The 22,662-nt window shown below is 41.2% G+C and overlaps 1 protein-coding gene across 3 annotated transcripts in view; it reads right to left on the bottom strand.

Moving 5' to 3' along the window:
- PXDN (peroxidasin) overlaps positions 1 to 22,662 on the bottom strand; it is a 136,867-nt gene that overhangs the window by 72,612 nt on the left and 41,593 nt on the right. For 2 of the 3 annotated variants that reach the window (XR_008313853.1, XM_053286030.1), the window contains exons 2-4: positions 17,619 to 17,690; positions 13,968 to 14,039; positions 6,905 to 6,976 (exon numbers count right to left, since the gene is read on the bottom strand). Coding sequence is in view for 2 of the 3 variants with exons in the window: in XM_053286030.1 (XP_053142005.1) it covers positions 6,905 to 6,976; positions 13,968 to 14,039; positions 17,619 to 17,690 (216 nt within the window). In the remaining variant the exon portion in view is untranslated. The remainder of the gene's footprint in view (positions 1 to 6,904; positions 6,977 to 13,967; positions 14,040 to 17,618; positions 17,691 to 22,662) is intronic. The other variant, XM_053286032.1, reaches the window with a different exon arrangement.

Here is a 22,662-nt window from a genome sequence, read left to right as displayed (position 1 = left end):
AGCCCACTAGTGCCTCAGATGTTCACAAGGCTGCCATTTTGAATTGGAATGGATGACATCATAATACACCACGCCATTTGGGCATCCCTATGTGTCCCTACAGCCATAGCAAATTTGGTTCAAATCAGTTAAGCGGTTCACAAGTTAGTCCACTTGCACCTCCAAAGTGTATGTGTCCTCCATAGGTGGTGTCCCCATGTGTCCCTACAACTGTACCCGATTTGGTTCATATTGATCCAGGCGTTGCGAAGTTGGGGGGGGGACACACACGGACACACACACACAGAATGCCGGGTGATCTCATAAGCCTACTGGAAAGTAGGCTAAAAAATTGGCCTCCGCATGAGTGTGCACACTGCATTCACCCAGGAGTTAGCAACATTAGAAGTCCTGGAGTTTTGTTAGTTAGGAACTCAGGTATTGTGTTTTCCTTGTAACATATGGATGATGATATAATTCTAACACTTCAGACTGTAGGTAGTGTTCACCAGATTGTAGGTGATTCTCCACCAAAAATCCCCTCCCTGTACATTGAAAACAATGTTGGGGAGCTAGAAGCCTAGCCATCAAGCTGGTTGCTAATATGCGAATTTCTACAGTATGTGTAAGAATATTTTTTTTCATGGGGGAGCATCCTGTGAATCACCACCAGCATTCTGAAGTGGTACAGTCGAGACCCAGGTGTTAGGGATTGCATGGAACTGGTGGCCCCCGGCCAGGTGTTTCCCCTGCTGGCACTGACTTTTAAAATGGTGCCACGGGGTGGAAGCGTACCTCCTTGCCAGACCAGAAGTGCCCGGTGCACGTGCACGTATGTGACATGCACGTAGGCGCAACGTGTATGTGTGTAACATGCACATGCGCACTGGGCACTTCCAGTCCAACATGCACCGGGGCAGCAAGGAGGTATGCTGCCGCCCCGTGGGTCAATTTTTTAAGATAGCGCCAGCAGGGGAACACGGGGGGTGGTGTAAGAGCACCCTCCCTGCTCCGTAAAGGTAACGCTCCCACTGCTGAACTGCTGAACTACCGGTCCTATGAACTGGTTCAGAGGTCTGTAACAGGGCCTCTGAACCGGTTCATGCACACCCCTTCCAGGTGTTACCTCATCTAACGTTTGTAGAACTGGACCCTAAGTTCCACCATAAATATGGAGAGCATAAATTGAAATATGATTATTTATTACCAAATAGGGCCTAAGTTAAGAAATTATAAAATGTAATGCATAGTGGGTGATCAATAATATATCTTATTGAACTACTGATGGCCTATTTTTAAAAAAATCAAACTACTAATATAGTAACAATCCATGTTCTAGTATAATGGGATGCTGTGGCAGAAGAGGGGGTGAGTAGGCCTGTAGCATATCATGCTAATTTGCCTTCTTTCTTTCTTTCCTTTCAGGAAACTGATATAAAAGAGAAAAGAAGACTCAAAATGAAGCCCCTATTTCATATAAAGGCTCACCCTATTGAGTTATGTTGAAAACAGTTTTTATGAACTATTACATTTTCTCAATTAAACCAGGACACCGTTATTCTGTGTTAACCTGTTACAGTATCTTGAGATTAATATGCCACAATTAATACACACAGGAAGGAAATTTGTTAGTAACCAAGAACAATGACAGTTACATCACCCTTTATACAATAAAGTCGCAATCAGCAGATAAGGGACCCTACTGAGCACTGTTCAGTAGAAATATATCTCAGCTTGAAATATGTGTGCAAAATGTCCCTCACTGTTAACTTTTCATTCTACACATGCATTTATAAAGCATCATCATGCACATTTAAGGAGGACAATATTTTCTCCATAAGGAAGGAAAGAAAGAAAGAAAGAAAGAAAGAAAGAAAGAAAGAAAGAAAGAAAGAAAGAAAGAAAGAAAGAAGGGTGGTTCTGCTTGAAGGGACAAAAATATTTATCCAGCTGTACCAGAATGCCATACACTGTTTTGCACTTCTACAATTAGGCAAAAAACTTTACCTCTATATAGGTATTAAGTGTCTGGAGTAAGAAAGTAAGAAAGAAAAAATGCATAAGATACAATGCTGATGGTCTCAACATTGTCTTAAAGGAATGCCACTTGGAATAACGTTACTCATGCTTATAAGTATATAAAACAACAGACACAGGGACCAGAGAAACAATATATGTTAACTCACTACTATCCAGAATTCCACTACCAAGTCACATCAAAGCTTTTTTTAAAAAACAGCTGTGGGGAAAACTAACCCTACCACACACTTGGACCATGGCTAATTTGAAAACGTATGCATTTTTCTTCAAAGAAAAGTTAGTAATTTAGCATAAAGTACTTCAGTCAATAGTCTGCATAAAATTGGCTTTTGATAAAATTCATGAAGGATATACCAATGAATGGCAACTAGCTATTTTATCTGTTATAACTACACATTATGTTAAAGTTGTGTGACCTGAGCTCCCAACAAAATTTTCTTTCTATAAAAGCAGCTAATGGCGGGAGGCAATTTGGATTGGGACCATGCTGCAATCCAAGGAAAAGGAAATTAAACCTTTGCCTCCACACCACAACTCTAATTCAAATTGCTCCTCTGAAAAATTGTGTTCATGGGTTTCCTTCTGTGGCTAAAAGCAACCAGGAGGAGCTACTGAAGTAAGCGAATTAGTGCTGGCAAAATGTTTGGGTCTCTTCCTCCACTCCCATGAGATTAATGGGAATGGAGGATCACTCGCCCTGATCCAAGGCAAGGCCTCTGTGTGGCTGCTTTTTCCGTCTGCTCACTGTAAGGGCCTGGACATGTGAGACTATACCAGGGTTAGGCAATCTTGGCTCTCCAACAAGGTTGCCTACCCCTGGAGTATATGGACCTTTGAACTGATACAGCAAGGCAATTCTTATGGTGTAACGACAGTGTGCTTCTGGGCTGTCATTATGTAAAGATTATCAGAGCTAGAAAATGAAATCAGATGACCATTGAGTTTGGTGAGATTATTTTCCCACAATGTGCTCTAAAAGATCTTGGCTGACATCCAGACTATGGCTTGCTTTGTGAGAAGAGTCAGTGCTGCTCCAACGTTCTCCACCAAATCAGCATCATGCCTTGCACGGGGAGGCGGCGGGGGGAGTACGTCAACAATGTCCCCTTCCCTCAGAAATGCTCTGTGCTACTCAGAAATATGTTCGCAATTGACATATTTTTTGGTGGCACAGAGTTTCCTGGCGGAGGAAGGAATGTAACTGAAATCAGTGCAGTTGTCCCCGCACAACTGCCTGGTTAGTCAAAACCATTAGCACCACAAGTGCTTCTCACATAGCACCCACACTTTCTTTGTCTGGATGTCAGCTCTTATGTATAGCTCTTCTAACTTTTTAATAATTCAGATTATCCATAGAATGAACAAAAATACAACTTTAGAGGGGTGTGTGAGAGAGAGGGGGGAGAGGGAGGGGGAGACTGACTCCACATGAGCAGTGTGGAGAGCCTAAGAGGGTTCTGCAGGGAGAGCGGGCTTGACCCAGGGATCAGGGGCCTCCCGGCCTCTGGATTTTCCAGCATGCCCTGCATGAGTGCCCGGGGCATTCTGGGGAGCCCCCAAACACCGGGAGACTTGTTGTAGCCTCCCAGTTGTGGGGGGGCTAACCCCTGCTAACTTGTCAAAGAGGCACCTTTTAACGTGGTGATTATCTTTATTTAGCAGGGGGAGAGTAACTGGCCCTCTCCATCCCCAGCACAGTACCCCTCCAGTGACAGTTGCTGGTGTCTATCTGATGTTTCTTTTTAGAATGTGAGCCCTTTGAGGACAGGGATCCATCTTGTTTATTTATTATTTCTCTGTGTAAACCGCCCTGAGCCATTTTTGGAAGGGCGGTATAGAAATCAAATAAATAAATAAATAAATACATACATACATACATACATACATACATACATACATACTACTTGTGACTCACCATGCTGCGGAGTTGCACCGACACACTATCAAACAAACGGGGTTAGTGGAGCGCACACTCCATTAACCTCATTTAAGGGGGGGGCATTTAAGCAGGCTTACCACTGGGAGCCACATAGGGCTCCCTTAGCCCGGTTCCCACTGCACGTGAGAAGTGGGGGGGCAACATTCATCTGTATTTGGTTTATAGAGTAACATTTTACAATAAGAGATGACCTCTATTGTGCATTGTACTTGGCTGCCTGGTTCTACCTCTGTCTGCTTACAGGCAGTAGTTTTAATGCTTACAGACAAGCTTAGAGGTTTTGGTGGCATCTTAAACTGTCCAATGGTAAGGGTCCCATTGGTAAAGGTCCTGTCCAATCAAATTAGAGCCAAAAGGATTCTGCAAGTGAAGGCTTTGGCCATTCAATTTCAAAGGTGACATATGGGCTAGGACTGGCCAGGCCTACCAGAACATTCCAGGGGACTGGAATATAAATAGAGGGTCAGAGCAGGCTTATAGGGAGAGTTAGCTGGGGTGTCAGATGGAGAGCTCTGGAGGAAGAAAGCAGCTCAGGGATGAGAGCAGAAGGGCAGACACTAAAGAGCTGGTCACAAGGAAGGCTGGCTCTGTCTGAGATATCTTTAACAGTGTTGAGTGACTGGCCTGAACAGCCTGCCTAAAGAGTTTCTGCACTGCTCCTTGAAGAAACATAACAGCTGGGCTAGTGAATATATCTAATCTTCAGGGACTATAGCAGTTAAGTGGTCAACTGGCCAGCAAAAGAATGGAGCCCTGGACTGAAGACTTCGAGCCTGAGACAGCAGAGAAGGCAAAGAAACAGGGCAGCATTTGAACAGCAACAGCCATTAGAGGTCCGTGAAGAAAAGAAGATTCCTTTATTTTGAAGCTTGTGTCACTAAGGTACCTACTGATGCATCTTGGCAACACAGGCTTCAAAATAAAATGAATCTTTTTTCCTTCACTGACTTCTGATGGTTGTTGATTGAGTGTTAGTGGGGTGGTGACGGAGGGTTAGCAAGGTGGAAATAGAGAACTGGGGCCAGTGTTTTGGTAGGACTAAGCCCAGCCTTATTAGATAAAACCTTTAAAGCTTTAAGATCATTTGTTTGATTACATAGTTTTCAATCACCCCAGGGTGGAAATTTCCTCCCCGCGGCTATTAAATTGTTTTGGCAAAATCTTTAGCACAGCTTTTGGATGGAGCGCAATTGGGCCCTTATGCTGACTTTGACCTATTTGAGAGGGTCCAGTCTGGATTTTTAAGAGCCCTCTTTATAATGCCAGTGTTGAACTAAGGATGGAAGCAGGTTTGATTGGAAGCACACAATCTTTCATCTCTGACATACTCCAAATATTGCTGGGCATTTTCTAGGGCTCACTTCAATGCCCTTCCTTTGGCATTACTGGAAGGTAGATTTCCACTGGTGAGATCGAAACAATAGCTCATGTTCTTTTGTGCTGCTGTATCTATCAAGATTTGAGATTTGATTTGACTTTACTATTAGTAGTGTAATTCTCAGGACATTTGGATGATTATTAAGTTTATTTTAGAGGACAGAGGTTCCTATGTCACCTACCAAGTAACTAGCATCTAGTAGCTTAGCATCCAGGGCACATCATACAATTTGTATAACTGCCTTTATTGTATTGACTTGCTGGGCACTGACCATCATAAAGATTGACATGACTTGAGTCTTGAACCACCCAACTTTTAGTTTGTGATGCATTGTAGGTTAAAGAACAATCCTATCTATCTATCTATCTATCTATCTATCTGATTTGAGAACTTTTGCTGAAAAGTGGTATATAAATATTTGTAGTAGTAGTAGTAAAATATTTTTTTAATTATGCTCTTAAGAAACAATACTTGGTTGTTCCATCAGCAGTATCATCTCTTTCTCTGTGCATGGTATCATGCCAATGCCAAAACGTCACCAAATTCAAATTCATTAGGGAGATTATATATCTGAGGGATACTCAGACAGGTGGCCGGGGTGGGGGGTGGGTGAAGATATAGATTGTCCCACTGGGTACTGTTGGGGTGAACCTTCACACTGTTCAATGTTGATATAATTTATACTTATGTCTGTAATATCTCTCACATACAAAATATGTAAAATCTAAAAAACCTGTCGTAAGCCTTTTCTGAAAAAACTGTACCACATCAAACACAGCACATCTGAGTCTGCTCTGTGTCTTGTACTCAGGCTCCCAATCCAAAACTGAAGACGAATTCTTCATTGTTCTTGTTTCTTCTGCCAATCTTGGATAGTGATTAAGAGGAAAGTATGTGGTGGATTACTTTTTTTCCTTATGAAAAACACTACATACCGTAGTTAAACCTATGACAGTAATCTATCATAGATGTAAAGGCCTACTACAGTTTCCATTTCTTTTCAATAAGAATTCTTGTTCACTTATAATCCAGAAGGAGAGCCAGAATGTAGTCAACTGGAGATTTCAAAAAATGTGAAAACCTTCTTGTATACACTAAATTTTCTATGATGTAATGAGCCCCAAATACACCAATAAAACAAGCATTTTAACTTTTAAAAAAAGTGTAAAAGCAAAGAAGCCAAATCATTACTGTATTCGCCTGGTTACTTTGTGATTAAAAGCAATCCATTGAAGTAAAAGCTATAAAATCTTTATAAGAAACAGAAGAATTGGAACTTAATACAACCTATGCTTAATAGTTTTTGCTCTAATCATGCTTGCTCTTGAAAGTCATTATAAGTTGATCTGATATTCTTGAAATATGTAAACCACATATTCAGTAAGAACACAGAAAGAAAGAATTTGACAAACATGTTTTCTATGTGTCAGTGATTGCAACCACATTGAACTAAAAACCTATTCCGTGCAGACAGGCAAGGCATGCAGGCAAGAAATGTTGACCAAAACGTGCACTTTTTCTCTGAGGCAACCAAGCAGATGACAGCACAGAAGAGAAAAGGCACTTACAGTTGTTCTAGAGAGGCAAGTCCTTTAAATGCTTGCCTGTCAATTGACTGGATTTCATTCTTGTACAAATAGCTGAAACAAGAAATAATCAGTAATATTAGTATATACAAACAAGAGCTACATTAATGTGGGAAGGAATTAAGATGACACATGAGGACAGTTTTCCAAATACACTTACAAAGCAACAAAACAAGACATGTATGCACATAAAACACTCTTTTCTTGATAATCTGTCTGCCTCTTGGATCAAAGCTGAAAAAAGTATTCTTACAGAACTTAAATTTATATCAGCTTTCACTCAAATTTCCCTTTTTGTAATTTATTTTCCCATCATTCATCAATAGGATTGTGGAACATCTTCACAACTCATGTAAGAAGAGTCTTGTCCTCTGTACAACTGTGGTAATGAAAATTGTAGCATACTTGGAATTATTATAAGAACTTGTAACTATTTCTTTTTTGTAGGATTGGGATGACCTATTATGATGTTACAAATTCATGCTGCTATTCAACTTACAGAAAATATTTCACATCAATCAACACGATTGCTCCCAAAACAATTAAAAAATTATATCCAAATGAAAACAAAACCCATATATGCAAAATATGGCTTAGAAATTATATCCCCTGAAGGTTAAAAAACAAACAGAACAAATGATGTTGGGAAATGTTTATCACATGCACACATATAAACTGTGCTGTTTATATGTTAAACAATAACTTCATCACAGGCATGTGTGGAAATCTCTTACTAAGAAGCAAGTGACCATACACGTAAGACAAACATTTAAAGGCACAAAAATCCCACTACAAACACAGAAAGATGGACCACATGAAAATAGCTACAGGAGTTTTCTTTTCTAAGTTAATTTATTGTTCAGAGAATATAAAATGAAGCATACATACAGGTTGTATAAAAGAGGTTCATTAAATAGGGATGTATATTAAATCATGGTGTCCAAATAATGTTTTAGTTGGTCCTCCAAAAAGAAAAAGCATTTGGTTTGGATTTTGAGGTTTTTTACACAGAGATCTCAAGCTCACTATGCTGCTGAGAATACCACATTTACCCAACTCCAAGGAGAGGTTTTTCCAAACTTGTTAATGATAGAAATTGGCATCCTCTTAAATGTGGGTATATGATGCCAGCATGTCATATATACATTGCAGTTCCGGGTAGGATCTTGGGCTTTTTAAAGTCAGCCTCTCACAGCATGGCAGTACTGTGTGCTTCTGTTGTGAGAGTGGAAACCTTCAAGGGAAGTCAAGCCTTGTACTTCCTTGGTCGCAGGTGGGATGGCATTAGGTGTGTGTGGTCTTCCCTCCCAGCACTCACTGTGCACTCCTCCCACACCATCCCAGCCACCACCAGGGAAGTATGGGGCTCGTCTTTCCTTTAAGGACACCCCACACACACACGCTTTACACACACCAGAAGCACGTGGGACAGCATGTGGGGTATGTGCATAGTGAATGCTGAGAGGGGGATTCTCTCCCAGCATTCTCTGTGCATGTCTCCTACCACATTCCACAAAGGTTTCTTCATGGGAGAGAAAAGCAGCCAGCCAGTCCTGTCAAGATTATTTTCTTGGCTGACTTTAGGATTATAACTCATAGGTTGTTGTCAGGAACAACACAATATTCTCCACATCGTTCTTAGAAAACAATTGTGGTCTGATCCTTAAAATATAAGTGAATGGAGTAATAGGCTGCTGCAGTGGTAGAATGGATGTCATCATTTTGGACTGCAGATGTGGGATTCCAGATCTGAATGCTCCCTTGCATTAAAAAACACCTCTCCGTAAATAAAGCATAGCAGCAGCACAGAAAGAATAAAGATTTTGTCCCTGCCCTTTGCTAGCTGTACTGGCTTTCCATCTCTTGAAATACAACTAGAGATAGTTTTCCACATGGGAAAACATTCAGATATAGAACGACCTGTCTGTAGTCTGAAGCTGATGGTCTGACCTGCCTATAGTCTACAGTTTTTGTAGACCAGTATAACCTTCTATTTTTAGGGGTGGAAGTCTTCTTAGATGCAGGGTCCAAATAATATGGGTATAACCTCCCCCCCCCCTTTAAAGAGGTCAGAGTAGTCTCAAGTTTCGGTAAATACAGTGTCAACAGTTTATTAAAATGTTTCTCTCTCATAACATTTACTTAGACATTGAAGTTATGCAGCTGTTTTTTCTGGAGAACTGAATTATGAAGTTCTGAAAATACATTTGTATTTTAAGTATCCATTTCAACCTTTTAAAAAAAGCCCACAAGATTGTAGAACTTTCCCATAAAATGAGAGTTGTCATTAACAGGTCTGTCAATTGTTCTAGGGTCACTGTAGATGTGTCATGACTCCTGCTGAATAGAAAAAATTTATCACAACTCCTAAAAGAACCAATCCCATTTATATGGGGACTGGCAGCTTCTAGAGCATGTGATATTTGTGGATTTTCTGTAGAGTATTTGTTGGAGTAATTGCGGGGTGGGCTGGAATTAAGTTTTAAAAGGGTTTTCCTAAAAGGAGAAATTGGTTGGGTTGAGGGTGTTTTGTTGTTGTTGTTGTTGTTGTTTTAAGGCTAGGCCAGGATCAATAACATTTAAAAAATATATAATTTGTCTCAGTTACTGTGCTTAGGATTCTAGCTCATATTTATAAACAAACATTTGTAAATACCAGTTCCAGTAAAATCACTAGTACTACTTACAGTAATAACAACCTATTATCTATGCAACAGTGTAAATCTTAAAGATATTGTATCATGTTCACAGTCATAACAGCCATATGAGGTTGGTTATTATTACTTGAACCTGGCAAGACCAACCCTCTTATCTGGGTGTCTTGTTCTGAAATTAATTTTATTTCTGTTAGGCAATTTTGGGCTTCGTTGGTCTCAAGAAATCTGCTTAGTTATTATATGAGCTTATTGGAAAGGAATAGTTCATAATACACATGTTAACAGTAACCAACAGCTGGACTAGCACTGTATAGTCTGGAACTCGCACTACTGCTTGAACGGGAGAAGGGGCAATTTTCGATGGTCATCACCAAAATATGTCCCTAAGGGTCATATGAACTTCAGGGACATATTTTAGTGACACACTGTGGGCTACAGGGGGGAAGGGAGATTGAAAATCATCCCTTACCCCACTCAAGCAACAGCATAGTACTAGTCCAGAATTCACATGGCTTCATGTGCACAGTGCTAATCCAGGTGTTGGCCAGCAGCAACTCTGGTTATAACCAAGTACTGGAAGATGACAAACCTACTATCTTTAGAGGGCTGGCATTTCAGAATTTGGGACACAGCCACCATGGTAAAGCTCTTCCATTTTTGTATGGATTTGTGAAGCAAGACAAATAATACAACACATTTATTCAAAAAAAGGCCTGTATATTTATTATGTACAAGAATGGCAAACATCAAATAGAGCTGTACAGAAGTTAAGCCCACAAAATTTTTCAAAGCAACATAAGAATTGTCAAAACAAAAGCAGCATTGGGGGTAGGAAAGAATATCACAAAACTTCTTGCTTACTTTCCTCAAGAACTGTTGGGAAAACTGAAATTTGCATTTCAGTCTGTTTCTAGAACAAAACAGGTGAGCCTAACCAATTGGGGATCATATAAGCAGTGTGACAATGTCAAATCATCACAAAGCCAATAAAACTTTTCTACATGGCATCACAAAGACAAATACAAGTGAGGACAAGAAGAATTACCCTCACTTTAATAAACTTCCTAATTATGCTACATAGGCTATCATATTTAACTGCACAATGTATCACAAAGTAAAATGTAATGCTCCCTATTCTCACTGAAAAAAGGACAAGTAACTTTCTAAATGGCTTCAAGTGTGACACGTAGACAGATCCATAAATTGGCTTTAGCTGCAACTGTGCAAGCAATGGTTTGTGTCCCTATACTAAAACCCAATGCTTTCCATACTGCATCAATGGAGAAACAGGCTCCAGAAGCAAGCATAGGACATCAGACATCCTAGTGTTGCTATATGCTAAACCACCCAGAGATGAGTTTTGGGCAGTATAGAAATATGTTAAATAAATAAATATTTCCACAGGATCATGCTATGAGATAAAATAAAATAAAGGAGTTGCTAGGCATGCTTCTTGTTGATGAACAGTTTGAATCAAGAGGGGAAAACCAAGATCATACAGGTCTACAGCATGCTTTTAGGCCCCTGGGCCAGTGAGTTTTTAAGAGAAAGTGTACTGGAAAAATACATTACTGGCCCTGAATAAAAAGATCAGACAGAATGGGCAGAGCTTTTATTAAATTTCTTAGTCACTGTAGCCAAGGAAACACAGAAAATATTTCTTTTAAATAAGTGTACATTTTAAAAAGAGAGAGAGAGAGATGGGGATATCAATGAGTTCCTGGGAAGTAACAATGGCAGGTGGCTATTTAAATATTGTTGTAAATAAGCATTTTTAACATGTGAAAAGAAAATATGGTGTGAATAACTTCTTTTAAAAGTCTTACATTGAATTTAAACTGTATTAAGCCTCCTATTTGAAGTTGATGATTTACTGTTACCGAGACAATTTATAAGGAAAATATTGAAATGGTTAAAAATTAAATGGAGCAATGATTGTGGAGAGGAAATAACTGCTAGAAAGTGAGATACCATCTTTACTAAGAGATTAGTTATGTCACTACTAACTTTTACTAGCCACTCTACTTAGAATCCTACCACCCTTTCTTTAAGCTGTCACCTTGGCTTGCAGTGTTCATTTAAATCACAACTGTGTTACTAAGATAGGTGGAAGCCTACTTGTGACACACTATGTATACATTCATTCATTCATTCATTCATTTATCGGCAAAAGAAACAATTTCTGAAAAATGCAATAAATAAGGAAACAGCACTGGTACAAAGGAAGTGTAAGGGGCTATGTGCTATTTTTCCAACTAGTGTCAACAAAACAAATATTTCTCAGCAAAGGCTGAAACATGTTGGCCAAAGCAAATAGACACTAAGACACAAAATATCATCTTATCAGGCACTCTGGCATGTGCTCTGAAAAAATGGAATCTTTCTCACTCTTTCTGCGACTCTAATATTATTATTATTATTATTATTATTATTATTATTAATACCACTTGATATTTCTTATTTGAAATAATACCAGCGTAATATCAGGTTTGGGCCCCGTATATCTGAGGGATTGCCTACTCCGAAGGGTTTCTGCCCACTTTTCAAGATCATTGGAGGGGGCTCTGCTCCACATTCTGTCTATGAGGTAGGGTTGTGCATAAAACCAGTTTTCCCGGTATGGTTCAAATCTAAGTTGGATTCAAACAAGACTGGGCCAGTTTTGCCCCTCTGAGCCACCCCCACCCCCCGGTTCAAATTAGAAACCCTACCAGTAAAGGGAAATCTAGTGAGGATTTCCTTTTACTGGTAAAGGGGGCAGCAGGAGGCTTCTCTGACTGAATTTTGAAGTACTCACAAATCCAGCTGGTCAAGCTGGCGGCAGCCACAGGGGGGCAGCTGTAGCTCCCCTAACCCCTTCTGGCCTCCCCGCAAGGCTCCTGGGCTGGTTTTGGCCCATTTTGGGCCACTGCGCATATGTCGAAGCCATTTTTTGCCTCTGCTCATGTGCACAGGCCCGTGTGCATGTGTGGAGGCCAAAATAATTGCCTCCACAGATGTGCAGAGGCCCAAAACAGGCCCAAGCTGAGCCCCAAGGCGGCTTGGGGGGAGGCTGGCAGGGGTTGGCGGCGCTGCCGCCCTCTCTCCCTCAACCGGTTGGAATTGTGATACTTCAATATTCCATTAGAGAATTCTCCCACTCCAGCTGCCCCTTTTACCAGTAAAGGGGAATCTTCACCAGATTCCTCTTTGCCGGTAGGGCTTCAAACCGGTCCAAACTGGTTCTCTTTGATCTAGGACTGAACCAGACCTGGTTCAAGGTTGAGCCTTTGAACTGAACCAGTTTGAGTGCAAACCAGCTTAACCTCAACCCAGTTCGCACATCCCTACAATGAAGGAGGCTCGGCTGCCATGCACACTGGACAGAGGCTTTTCAGTTATTCCCCCCAGACTTTGGAATGCTCTCCCGGGGGCGCATTCGCGCCTCAGTCTCCATCAGAGCTTTTAGAAAGCAAGCGAAATCTTGGCTTTTTGCGCAGGCTTTCATATGAGTGCTGCTTTTGTTCCTGGTGCTCTGTATTTTATGGTCTCGTGTATGTTTTAATTTTTTTAAATTAGATTTGTATTTTTATATTCCAATTTAATATTTTTATTCTGTAACTTTTATAGTCTTATACTGATTTAAATGAAATTGTTTTTATGAAATGCGGTATAAAAATCTAACAATAAATAAATTGTCAGAGATTATTCTCTCTCTCTCTCTCTCTCTCTCTCTCACACACACGCGCGCGACTGAAATACCGTATTTTATGGACTATAAGACTCACTTTTTTCCTTGAAAAATATCCGCCAAAATTCAGGCGCGTCTTATATGTTTTAACAGTTTAATATGTTAAAACTCTGAAAAACTGGATTAAAATTAAGGTGCATCTTATAGTCCATAGCGTCTTATAGTCCGTAAAATACGGTACTACATACACAAATTTAAAATATACATGCAAAGACCAGCCAAATGATGCAGTAAGTGATGCTATGATGTCCACATTAATATTAATGCCTAGAGATGTATATATCAGGTAGTATAAAATATGATAAATAAATAAAATAAATAAATAAAGATTACGCTAAGCATCTGTTGTTGGTGTGGCAAACACTACACCACTTGGGTTCTTACAGTTCCTTGACAATCCTATTTCTAAAGGTATTCCCTAATTGTTGAACTGTCTCACACATGCTTATTATTACTAATCAATTAAAGTATATTCATGTTCAGTTCTGGCTGCTCTGGAATAAGAACCATAGAAATGAACAAGCTGCTTTCATTTTCATAGTCTCAGTTTCTTCATATACACAGTTTCTTCATATACACACAGTCATCGTAGATGAAATGTGTTTCCACATTATCACATTCACTTCTCTTATAAAAATGTTACATACATTTAACTTACAGATATTTTAGATTTTCAAGGTCTTCAAATGCTCCAGTAGGTATTCTTTTAATGTGATTGTTGTTTAGAAGTCTAGAAAATAAATCAAAATATGTTTGTAGTACAACTTTTTTTCAAAACCCAATATATCTATATTATTAATTCTCCAAGATGGGCCATGCGTGGAGACATGGTAGAAAGGAGGTGATTGGCTGACAGAGTCTGCAAGCAGAAGCACCTGATTGGGCAGTGGGGATTCCATATGTAGATAGGGAGAAGGAGCCTGTGGCACTGTGGTGATTGGGCAGTGGGGATTCCCTATGCAGATAAGGAGGAGGAGCCTGTGATGGGTAAAGTCAGTTGGAATGCAACAGTTACTGGTCCGAGGATGTTCTTGATTATAGATTTCTCTCCTCTACAATACATATATAAAAGGATAGCAGGCAGGGGTCTGCAAAAAGACGGGTTATGAGGGAGGAAGGAGCCCCTTCAGGAGAAGGAGGATGCCGTTGTGTGAATTAGATGTGGGGAGGAGGAGCAGGGCTCGGGTGAGGGTGGGGAGGTCTCTGGGGATGGGGGCTGCAGCTTGGCCAATAGGTGGCAGCAATGCTGCAGCCATGACCAAGAAGGGTGAGGGAGGTGGTGTCAGAAATCTGGCCACCCAGAAGGGAAGTCTGGGAAGATAGTCCACAATACAAACTGGGTTGCAGAAACTAAACATGGCTCGGAATAGTTCTCTATATCAGGCTTGGGCTTAAAGCTGTCAACACGAGGGTTGACAAATGTTGTCTTCCAGTGGTTAACAGAAAGCTGTTGACGTGCTTTATAGTACAAGCTGATAACTCTCAGCTGGCAGGGATTCAAGGCTTATAAGCCCTCTGCAAGAGGCATTTACTCCTCCTGATAGTTTCCAACTGTGCCCTTCGCCTTGTGACGCCTTTGATGTGGAGTCAGTGGGGGTTGCCTGCACAGATGATCTTCTAATCTGTCCGTTGCTGTCTCTGCTGCCTCAGACTGCTGTGCCTGTTCCGAAACATCAGCTGGACCTTCCTCAGCCATCTCTTGGGAACTGGCAGCCAGGTTCTGCCCCTCAGGCACCCCTGTATCGGTTGAAAGGCTGTCAGCTTCTCCTTCCTCCTCGCTATCTGAGATTGAGGGCGTGACAGGTGGAAGCAACGGGAAGGAGGAGGAGCAGGAGTGCAGCACAGGTGAGGGTAGGGAGATCTCGGAGGTGAGGGGAGCAATCAAGTACTAATGCGCAGATGCTCTAGAGCATGCAAGAGTTCCAGCATTGAAGCGGAGAGAAATAATGGCGGCGGCTAGGATGTAGAGGTGGAGGGCTGGCAGACGCAGCCCCTCTGGCCAGAAGAGGTGGGTGAATGGCGGGCGAAGCCCCTCTGGCCAGGAAGAGGAGGCGGTGGTGGGGAGAAATCATGGCGGTGGCGAGGAGGTGGGCAGATGGCGGGCAAAGCCCTATCAGCCCCTGGATGAGGAGGTGGGAGGCGGTGGCGGGATGTCCTGGCCATGGCCTGCCCAATGGCGAAAGCTGCGGGGGGGGGGAAGAGAGCTGCACGGGGAGACAGCGAGCGAACGAGCTGCGGGGAGAGAGCGAGCGAGTGAGCTGCGGGGGGGGAGAGAGAGAGAGAGCTGTGGGAGGATGCCACAGGCTCAGTGCACAACTTCACAGTTGTTGTTGTTGTTGTTATTACATTTATATCCCACTCTTCCTCCAAGGAGCCCAGAGCGGTGTACTACATACTTGAGTTTCCCTTTCACAACAACCCTGTAAAGTAGGTTAGGCTGAGAGAGAAGTGACTGGCCCAGAGTCACCCAGCTAGTTTCATGGCTGAATGGGGATTTGAACTCGGGTCTCCCCAGTCTTAATCCAGCACTCTAACCACTACACCATGCTGGCTTTCTGTGCTCTCAGTTGCTCTGTGAAGGGTCAGCTAGTAATATATTAATTCTCCTGGGTGTGCCTTGGAATGTGCATCCCAGAGCCCAGCTGATTGGGTGGTGGACGTGCCTGATTGGCTGAGGTGCACCCAGGAGGATTGGTTGCCGTGGTGGCGGCCTGGCCGTGGAGGCCAGAGGTGGCGGGCCTGGCCCAGCCGCAGAAGCAAGGCCCAGGAGGGGGGAAAGAAAGTGGGGGGGGCAGAAGTGGCAGTGGGGAGGAGAGGTGTCTGGGCCCGGAAGCAGAGACTGGGGCAGAAGTGGGGGGGGAGGTAACCACCGGCCCCAAAGAGCGCACAGATGCTCTGTGAGGAATCGGCTAGTATATAATAAGTATCCGATCACAAATAAAAGCCCAAAATCAAAATAAAGATATTGGCTGACTAACAGACTAATGAAGCATGTGTGAAACAATGCTGCATCGTAAATTTTTAAATCTCTCCCTTCCCTCTGTAGCCAACTGAGACTCCTGAGGCAATAGCTCCCAGAGACATATTTTTGGGAGTCACAGCCGGTTACAGAGGGTAGGGGATATTGCCAAAATTTGTCCCTCCCCCATAGCGCATGTTGTATGTTTGTTACATATGTGCCTTTTCACTCTGGATGTTGGCTATTATATTTTGTTACACTAACATGAACCATAACTAAGTAAAAGTTATTTCTTGCAAAAGTTACTGCATTTCAGAAGCTTTAAAAAAACAAACAAACAAACAAAAAACACCTTGCTGGCAATCCAGGTCCAGTCCACAAAATTGTTCAAAACCAAGAAAAAGAAAAGGGAAAAGAGCTCAGCAGCTTCCACTAGAACAAACTTCAGTGTAACATGGGCTTGAAATTTAAGAAATCTGCATATAACCTTAGAACAAAGCAGACATCCTGCTTACTCTTAAACCTGATTTGTTCTGGACTCAACCCTGCTAACTGGGCAAAGAGGCACCTTTTACAGTGGTGGCTCTCTTAATATTAATTAGCAGGAAGAGAGCCACTGTCCCAATTCAACCCCGGCACAATATTACTCCAGTGACTGCTGCTGGTGTTTTCCTGTGTTCTTTTCAGACTGTGAGTTCTTAAGGAACAGGCAGCCATCCTCTTTTTTTCTATGTAAGCCAAATCATTTCAGCACTTTTTGGTTGAAAAGTGGTATATAAAACAAAAGCAACCTAATATGATTTATGATTGCAGGAAATATTGCCTGCTTGTCAACCAGTAGGTTCAAGCAGGAAGATTGGAAGCAAGGCCCAGGTACCTCAGTCACTGTACCATCAAGAAGGCTTGCAATGGAACCACCTCCTGGCGCGATCCTTTCTGCTCTATTGCACCTTGGGATATGGTACTGCAACAGGTTAGCTGAGCTAGATCAGGTGTCCTGAAATGTGCTCCTCAAGGCATTATGTAACACCTGCCTCAGGACAGTCTGAGCAACTTGTCAGCCACTGTGGTTGTGATGCATGTGCCTCCTCAAGTCCAGTCCTAAGCCCTGGCTCAGCCACACATTCTTCTTCCTGTACTGCTGCCAATCAACCTTTTTGCCATGTTAGACTTAATGGTCTTCATGCAGACTTGAAATGGTTAATTAAACAACCAAAACGTGAGAGACACAGACAGCAACCATGGAAATAAAAACATCTAATGAATGTTGCTTATTAAACAGAAAAGGTGAACATGATAGTTAAACTATTGATTAAAGGAAAAGCAAGCATACTGAAAGTTGAAACTTACAATGTGTTCAGATTCTTAAGCTGTCTAAATGCACCAGGTTGGATTTCTTTAATTCTGTTAAATCGTAAATCCCTGTTGAAAAGGGGGGGAAAACATATATATACATACTCATTAGTATAAAAATTAACTTCTCAGGTCCAAGTTTTAACAATCCTAAAACTTTTCTACCAACAAAATATATAGGTAGCTTTAGACATAAAGGTCGTTCTCATGACCATGATGGGTGTGGAAGGCAGAAATGGACCTACCTCCCCGCCACCCACCCCAACGATCAGCAATGTTTGCTTTGGTGCGCGGCCACACAATCCATACTGCTCCATGCAGCATGGATCTCTGGAGGCCAAGATTCCTTTTCCCAGCCTCCAGGAATTCCAAAATGCACCATGCAATGAGTGCAGTGCATTGGGGGATTCACCCAGGAGTCGGGCTCTGCGTGCAGCTTGAGCATACTCATGACCTCAAATCTGGAGTATTCCAGCTTGTGCCCTTAAACCCAGGTTAAAGCCTGGGGTAAATTCCTGGGCTTGGGGCAGAGGCCATGCCGGGGTCGCTCATGATCCCAACTCTGCACACAAGCAGCCAAACTCAGGCAGGGCTGCCCAGCTTTGGGTTTGGCTGCTCGTGTGCACAGCCTCATAATGTAAAATAACAGATTGTGCTAACCATAGTAAAGAACCAGCACTGTGGTTTCAGTTCCCAGACATACAACAGGCAAAGCATGGTTTAATGTTGCTTGTCTGCGTTTTCCATCTGTTCAGGAATCAGCATCATAATCCCTGCTAACTGGGTGAGAAACACATTTTAAAAGTGGTGACTCTTCTATTTAGTAGGTGGAGAGCAACTATCCCAATTCAGCCCAGCATAGCACCTTATCAGCTATTGCTAGTTTGTGGGGTCATTTTTAAAAAATAAAAAGATTTTGAGGCTTTTGAGGGACAGGGAACCATTTGCTCATGCCTTTTGCCCTGTAAATCACTTTGAGAACTTTTTTTTATTGCAAAACTGTATAGGAAGAATCAGATTCAGAATCAAGCTTTATCACAGTCAGAGACCAGCATAAAATTACACATTAAATGAAGGTAATACTGGAGAAAAGTTACATGTTGATAGAGGTGATTGCAGATATGATGATAGCTATTGTGAAAAGGCTAAAATTTAAAATAATTACAATTTAAAAAGAGACAAGTTACTAAAAAGAAACAAGCTACTAAGAAACTAAAACCGCTAAACATACTTTTCCATAATAAAATGCACAGAAAAGATAGAAGGAGAATTTAAACAGTAGTATTAATATAGCTGAAAATGATTTCTTATGTGGTAAAAAGCTAGAATTAAAATTAAGAATGGTTAAAACTATAATGGTTGCCATAAGTTGGACCTGTATATGAAGATTCTGAATAACCTTACATTTATAAGTTCACTTCCATCTCCATAGTTCAGCAGCTTATTAAGGCAGAGCAATGTATAAGACTGGCGTTTTACCAGTACTCTGTGAATTCAGACATAGTGCAAAGCCATAATTCACACAAACTGTGGTTTACAAACCAACTTCAAACCATCATTTCAGATCATGGTTTGTTGGTCCCAAACAGACCACAGTTTGCAGTTAGGCTGAGGTTCAGAGCAAAGATGAAAACATTTGTCATACAAACCATGATTTTGCATTATGCCTTATTCCAGACATGTTTTCCAATCCCATCTTACGCCAATCAGAGCAGATGAAAAAACGCAGCCTATCTCATAAATTAAATATAGCCAAAATGAAATTCAATAAAGAATATAAAATTTAGCCAGAATTACACTGAAATTCTGTTTAATGCTGCCTTTAGTGGCTACATGGACAACTGTTACATTAAACCAATATAAAATACTTAACAGCTCCCATGCTGAATCATAGCAAAGACCTAGTCAGGGCAATGCTATTTCCCAGAAATCTACTTTTGTAACAATAGCTAAGTTTATAAGTAACAATCAGCTGAAAAATTCCTCTGTTTACTGTTACTAAAATAATGTTTTCCCCTTAACATTCCAACTGAACTCATGAACTTTGATGTTCAGTGTGAGTCTGCATGAAGATCATGCCCTACTGATTTAAAAGTACATACATATGCTTCCACTTCACATCACTTATGTATCATATGACTACATGCAAGGCAACCATTCAGTTTTAGTTCGAAACACTGCACACAGACATATCATTGAACATTTCAGATATATTTTCTGGAGAAAAAATCTAGACTATCAGAATGCTCCTGATATCTTTACAAGTTTATATAATTCTATCTAAAGATTATCTAGAACAAACTTAAGGACTGACATCCCAGCTAATGCTGCACTAGTGCAAACATGTTGCACTAGCTAGTTCTGCTAAGCTGAGGGCTTGTGTTCCATACTAGCATTACATCAGTGCAACAGGTGGGTTATCTGTTCTGTGAAATTTTTTCTGTTCTGTTTTGTGTCACACCTCCTCTGTGAAATTTGTTCCTCAGTCCATGTATGTTGCAGTGAATTATGTAAAGCTAACCACTTTACTTGTTGTGCAAGTGCAATGTTTGTACAAGTGCACCAAAAGCACAAAAGATTGAGCTCAGCTGTATGACCACCTTGCATGTGTACATCTTTATTCACTGCACGTGCAGCATTAGTCTGGATATCACTGACACTGGACTTTTAAAATACTGCAACATTTCTCTCTCTTTCTCTCTCACACACACACACTTACACACAAACACACAAAAACACACACAGCAATATCAGCACAGGAATGGCCTTTATTAAGAGTTCAATAGATAATTCAGTTTCCCCACCAATCATCATTTGGCAGCTTGAATATTAGGATTGTTGAATATGTGTTGATCAGGGAGCTAAAAAGTGTGTTGAGTACATATGGGTGTCAAATGCTTTACAAGAATCTAGATTTCACACATGGATGACCAAAAATAATCATGTCTTCGTAATGTGATCACGCAAAAGTGGTTATGCAAAAGTTGGCTTTAAACAGAGCAGACCAAATGCACCTTAGAAAAGAAATGGAAACAAAATCACAACTAATACATCAATTTAGTCAATTTTTAAGTACAACTGTGGAGCTTAATAACACAAAATGTGGAGAAACATGTATAGTTTTTGGCACATGCAGCTGGAATGTATCAGCATATTTTCCATATAATATCTTCAAAATCTTGGAAAGGACTAAATCAGGCAGCTTATGTTTTCTTTGGACACCCTTTGTTCTTCCATTAAAAAACTGCCTGGAGGGCAAACTTATCTTTATGCATATGCTAAAATTTAGATTTGATATATAATCTCTTCTCTTTTGTCTCCCTTTGTCCTGTTCCTGGGGGGGGGGGTCAACACAAAAGTAACCCTTTACATATTCTTTTCTCGTTTTGCTCAATGACAGCACAACTTTTAAAACAACTGTATGTTTTTATAGTTTCATGACATATTTAGGAGAAATAGGAGTGGGTCCAGGGTTTCCCATTCAAGAACCATAATATAAGGGAGAGAGATTGCTTATTGTTATTATTTTAAGATTTACACTGTTCAACATTACAAACCAAGGAAAGGCCACTGAGAAATTTCCAAAAAGAGAGTTCTTTTTAATCTCTCCCTAATCCTATCTATCTATCTATCTATCTATCTATCTATCTACACACTATATATATCCACATTTCTTCATGCACGACTTTAAGAAAATGATAGTTTGTCATGGAACACTCACTAAATGTAGCAGTATATTTAACAAATGTGAACTCTGTACTCCTTATATACACTTTTTTGGGGGAGGGGGGATTTGTTCCAGTGGGACACTATTATCCCTGGATATAAACTCTATTGAAAGGATAGGGGGGAGCACCTTGGAGGTGGAGTAACACTGTATGTTAAAGAAGGCATAGAATCTAACAAGCTAGAAAACCTAGGTGGACTGGAGACCTCCACAGAAACCCCATGGGTGACAATACAAGGCCGGAAAGGGAACGAGCTACTGGGGATGTGCTATCGCCCTCCGGTTCACAACGCGAGACAGTGACTGGCAGTTGCAGCAGGAAATCAGGGAGGCATCAATGAGAGGCAAGGCTGTAATAATGGGTGACTTCAATTACCCACACATAGACTGGGTAAATTCACAATCAGGTCATGACAAAGAGGTCAGATTTCTAGATACGCTAAATGACTGTAGCCTAGAACAGTTAGTCTTGGAACCAACCAGAGAGAAGGCGACCTTGGACTTAATTCTGAGTGACACCCAGGACCTGGTCCGTGATGTCAGTGTCATTGACCCTTTAGGGAACAGTGACCAAAGTGCCATCAAATTCAGCATACATGTGGGAAGAGAATCACCAAGGAAGTCTAACACAGACATTTTGAATTTCAGAAGAGGAAACTTCTCCAAAATGAGGAGTATGGTGGAAAGAAAGCTGAAAGGGAAAATCAGGAGAGTCACTTCGCTCTGGAATGCATGGAGTTTACTCAAAACCACAATACTAGAAGCCCAGTTAGATTGTATACCCCAAAGGGGGAAAGGTACCACTAAGTCCAGGAGGATGCCAGCATGGCTAACGGGTACCATCAGGAAAGCCATAAAAGGGAAGACTTCCTTCCAAAATGGGAAGGCCTGTCCAAATGAAGAGAACAGAAAGGAACACAAACTCTGGCAAAAGAAATGCAAGGTGACAACAAGGGAGGCAAAAAGAGAGTTTGAGGAACATTTAGCCAAAAGTATCAAGGGGAATAACAAAAACTTCTTTAAATACATCAGAAGCAGGAAACCTGCCAAGGAGACAGTTGGACCATTAGACAGTGAGGGAGTGAAAGGGATTATTAAGGAGGATATGGAGGTTGCAGAGAAGCTAAATGAGTTCTTTGTGTCCATCTTCACGGCAGATGATACTAAGTATATACCTGTTCCTGAACCAGGCTTTTTAGGGATGGAGGCTAAAGAACTGAGTCAGATAGAAGTGACAGGAGATGATGTTCTAAACAGTCTGGAAAAACTGAAAACTAGCAAATTGCCAGGCCAGATGGCATCCATCCAAGAGTC

Source organism: Hemicordylus capensis, chromosome 1, assembly GCF_027244095.1.
Source record: "Hemicordylus capensis ecotype Gifberg chromosome 1, rHemCap1.1.pri, whole genome shotgun sequence".
Lineage (NCBI taxonomy): Eukaryota > Metazoa > Chordata > Lepidosauria > Squamata > Cordylidae > Hemicordylus > Hemicordylus capensis.
Note: the sequence above shows the minus strand (reverse complement) of the source record. Positions and strands in the feature narration are given on the sequence as shown.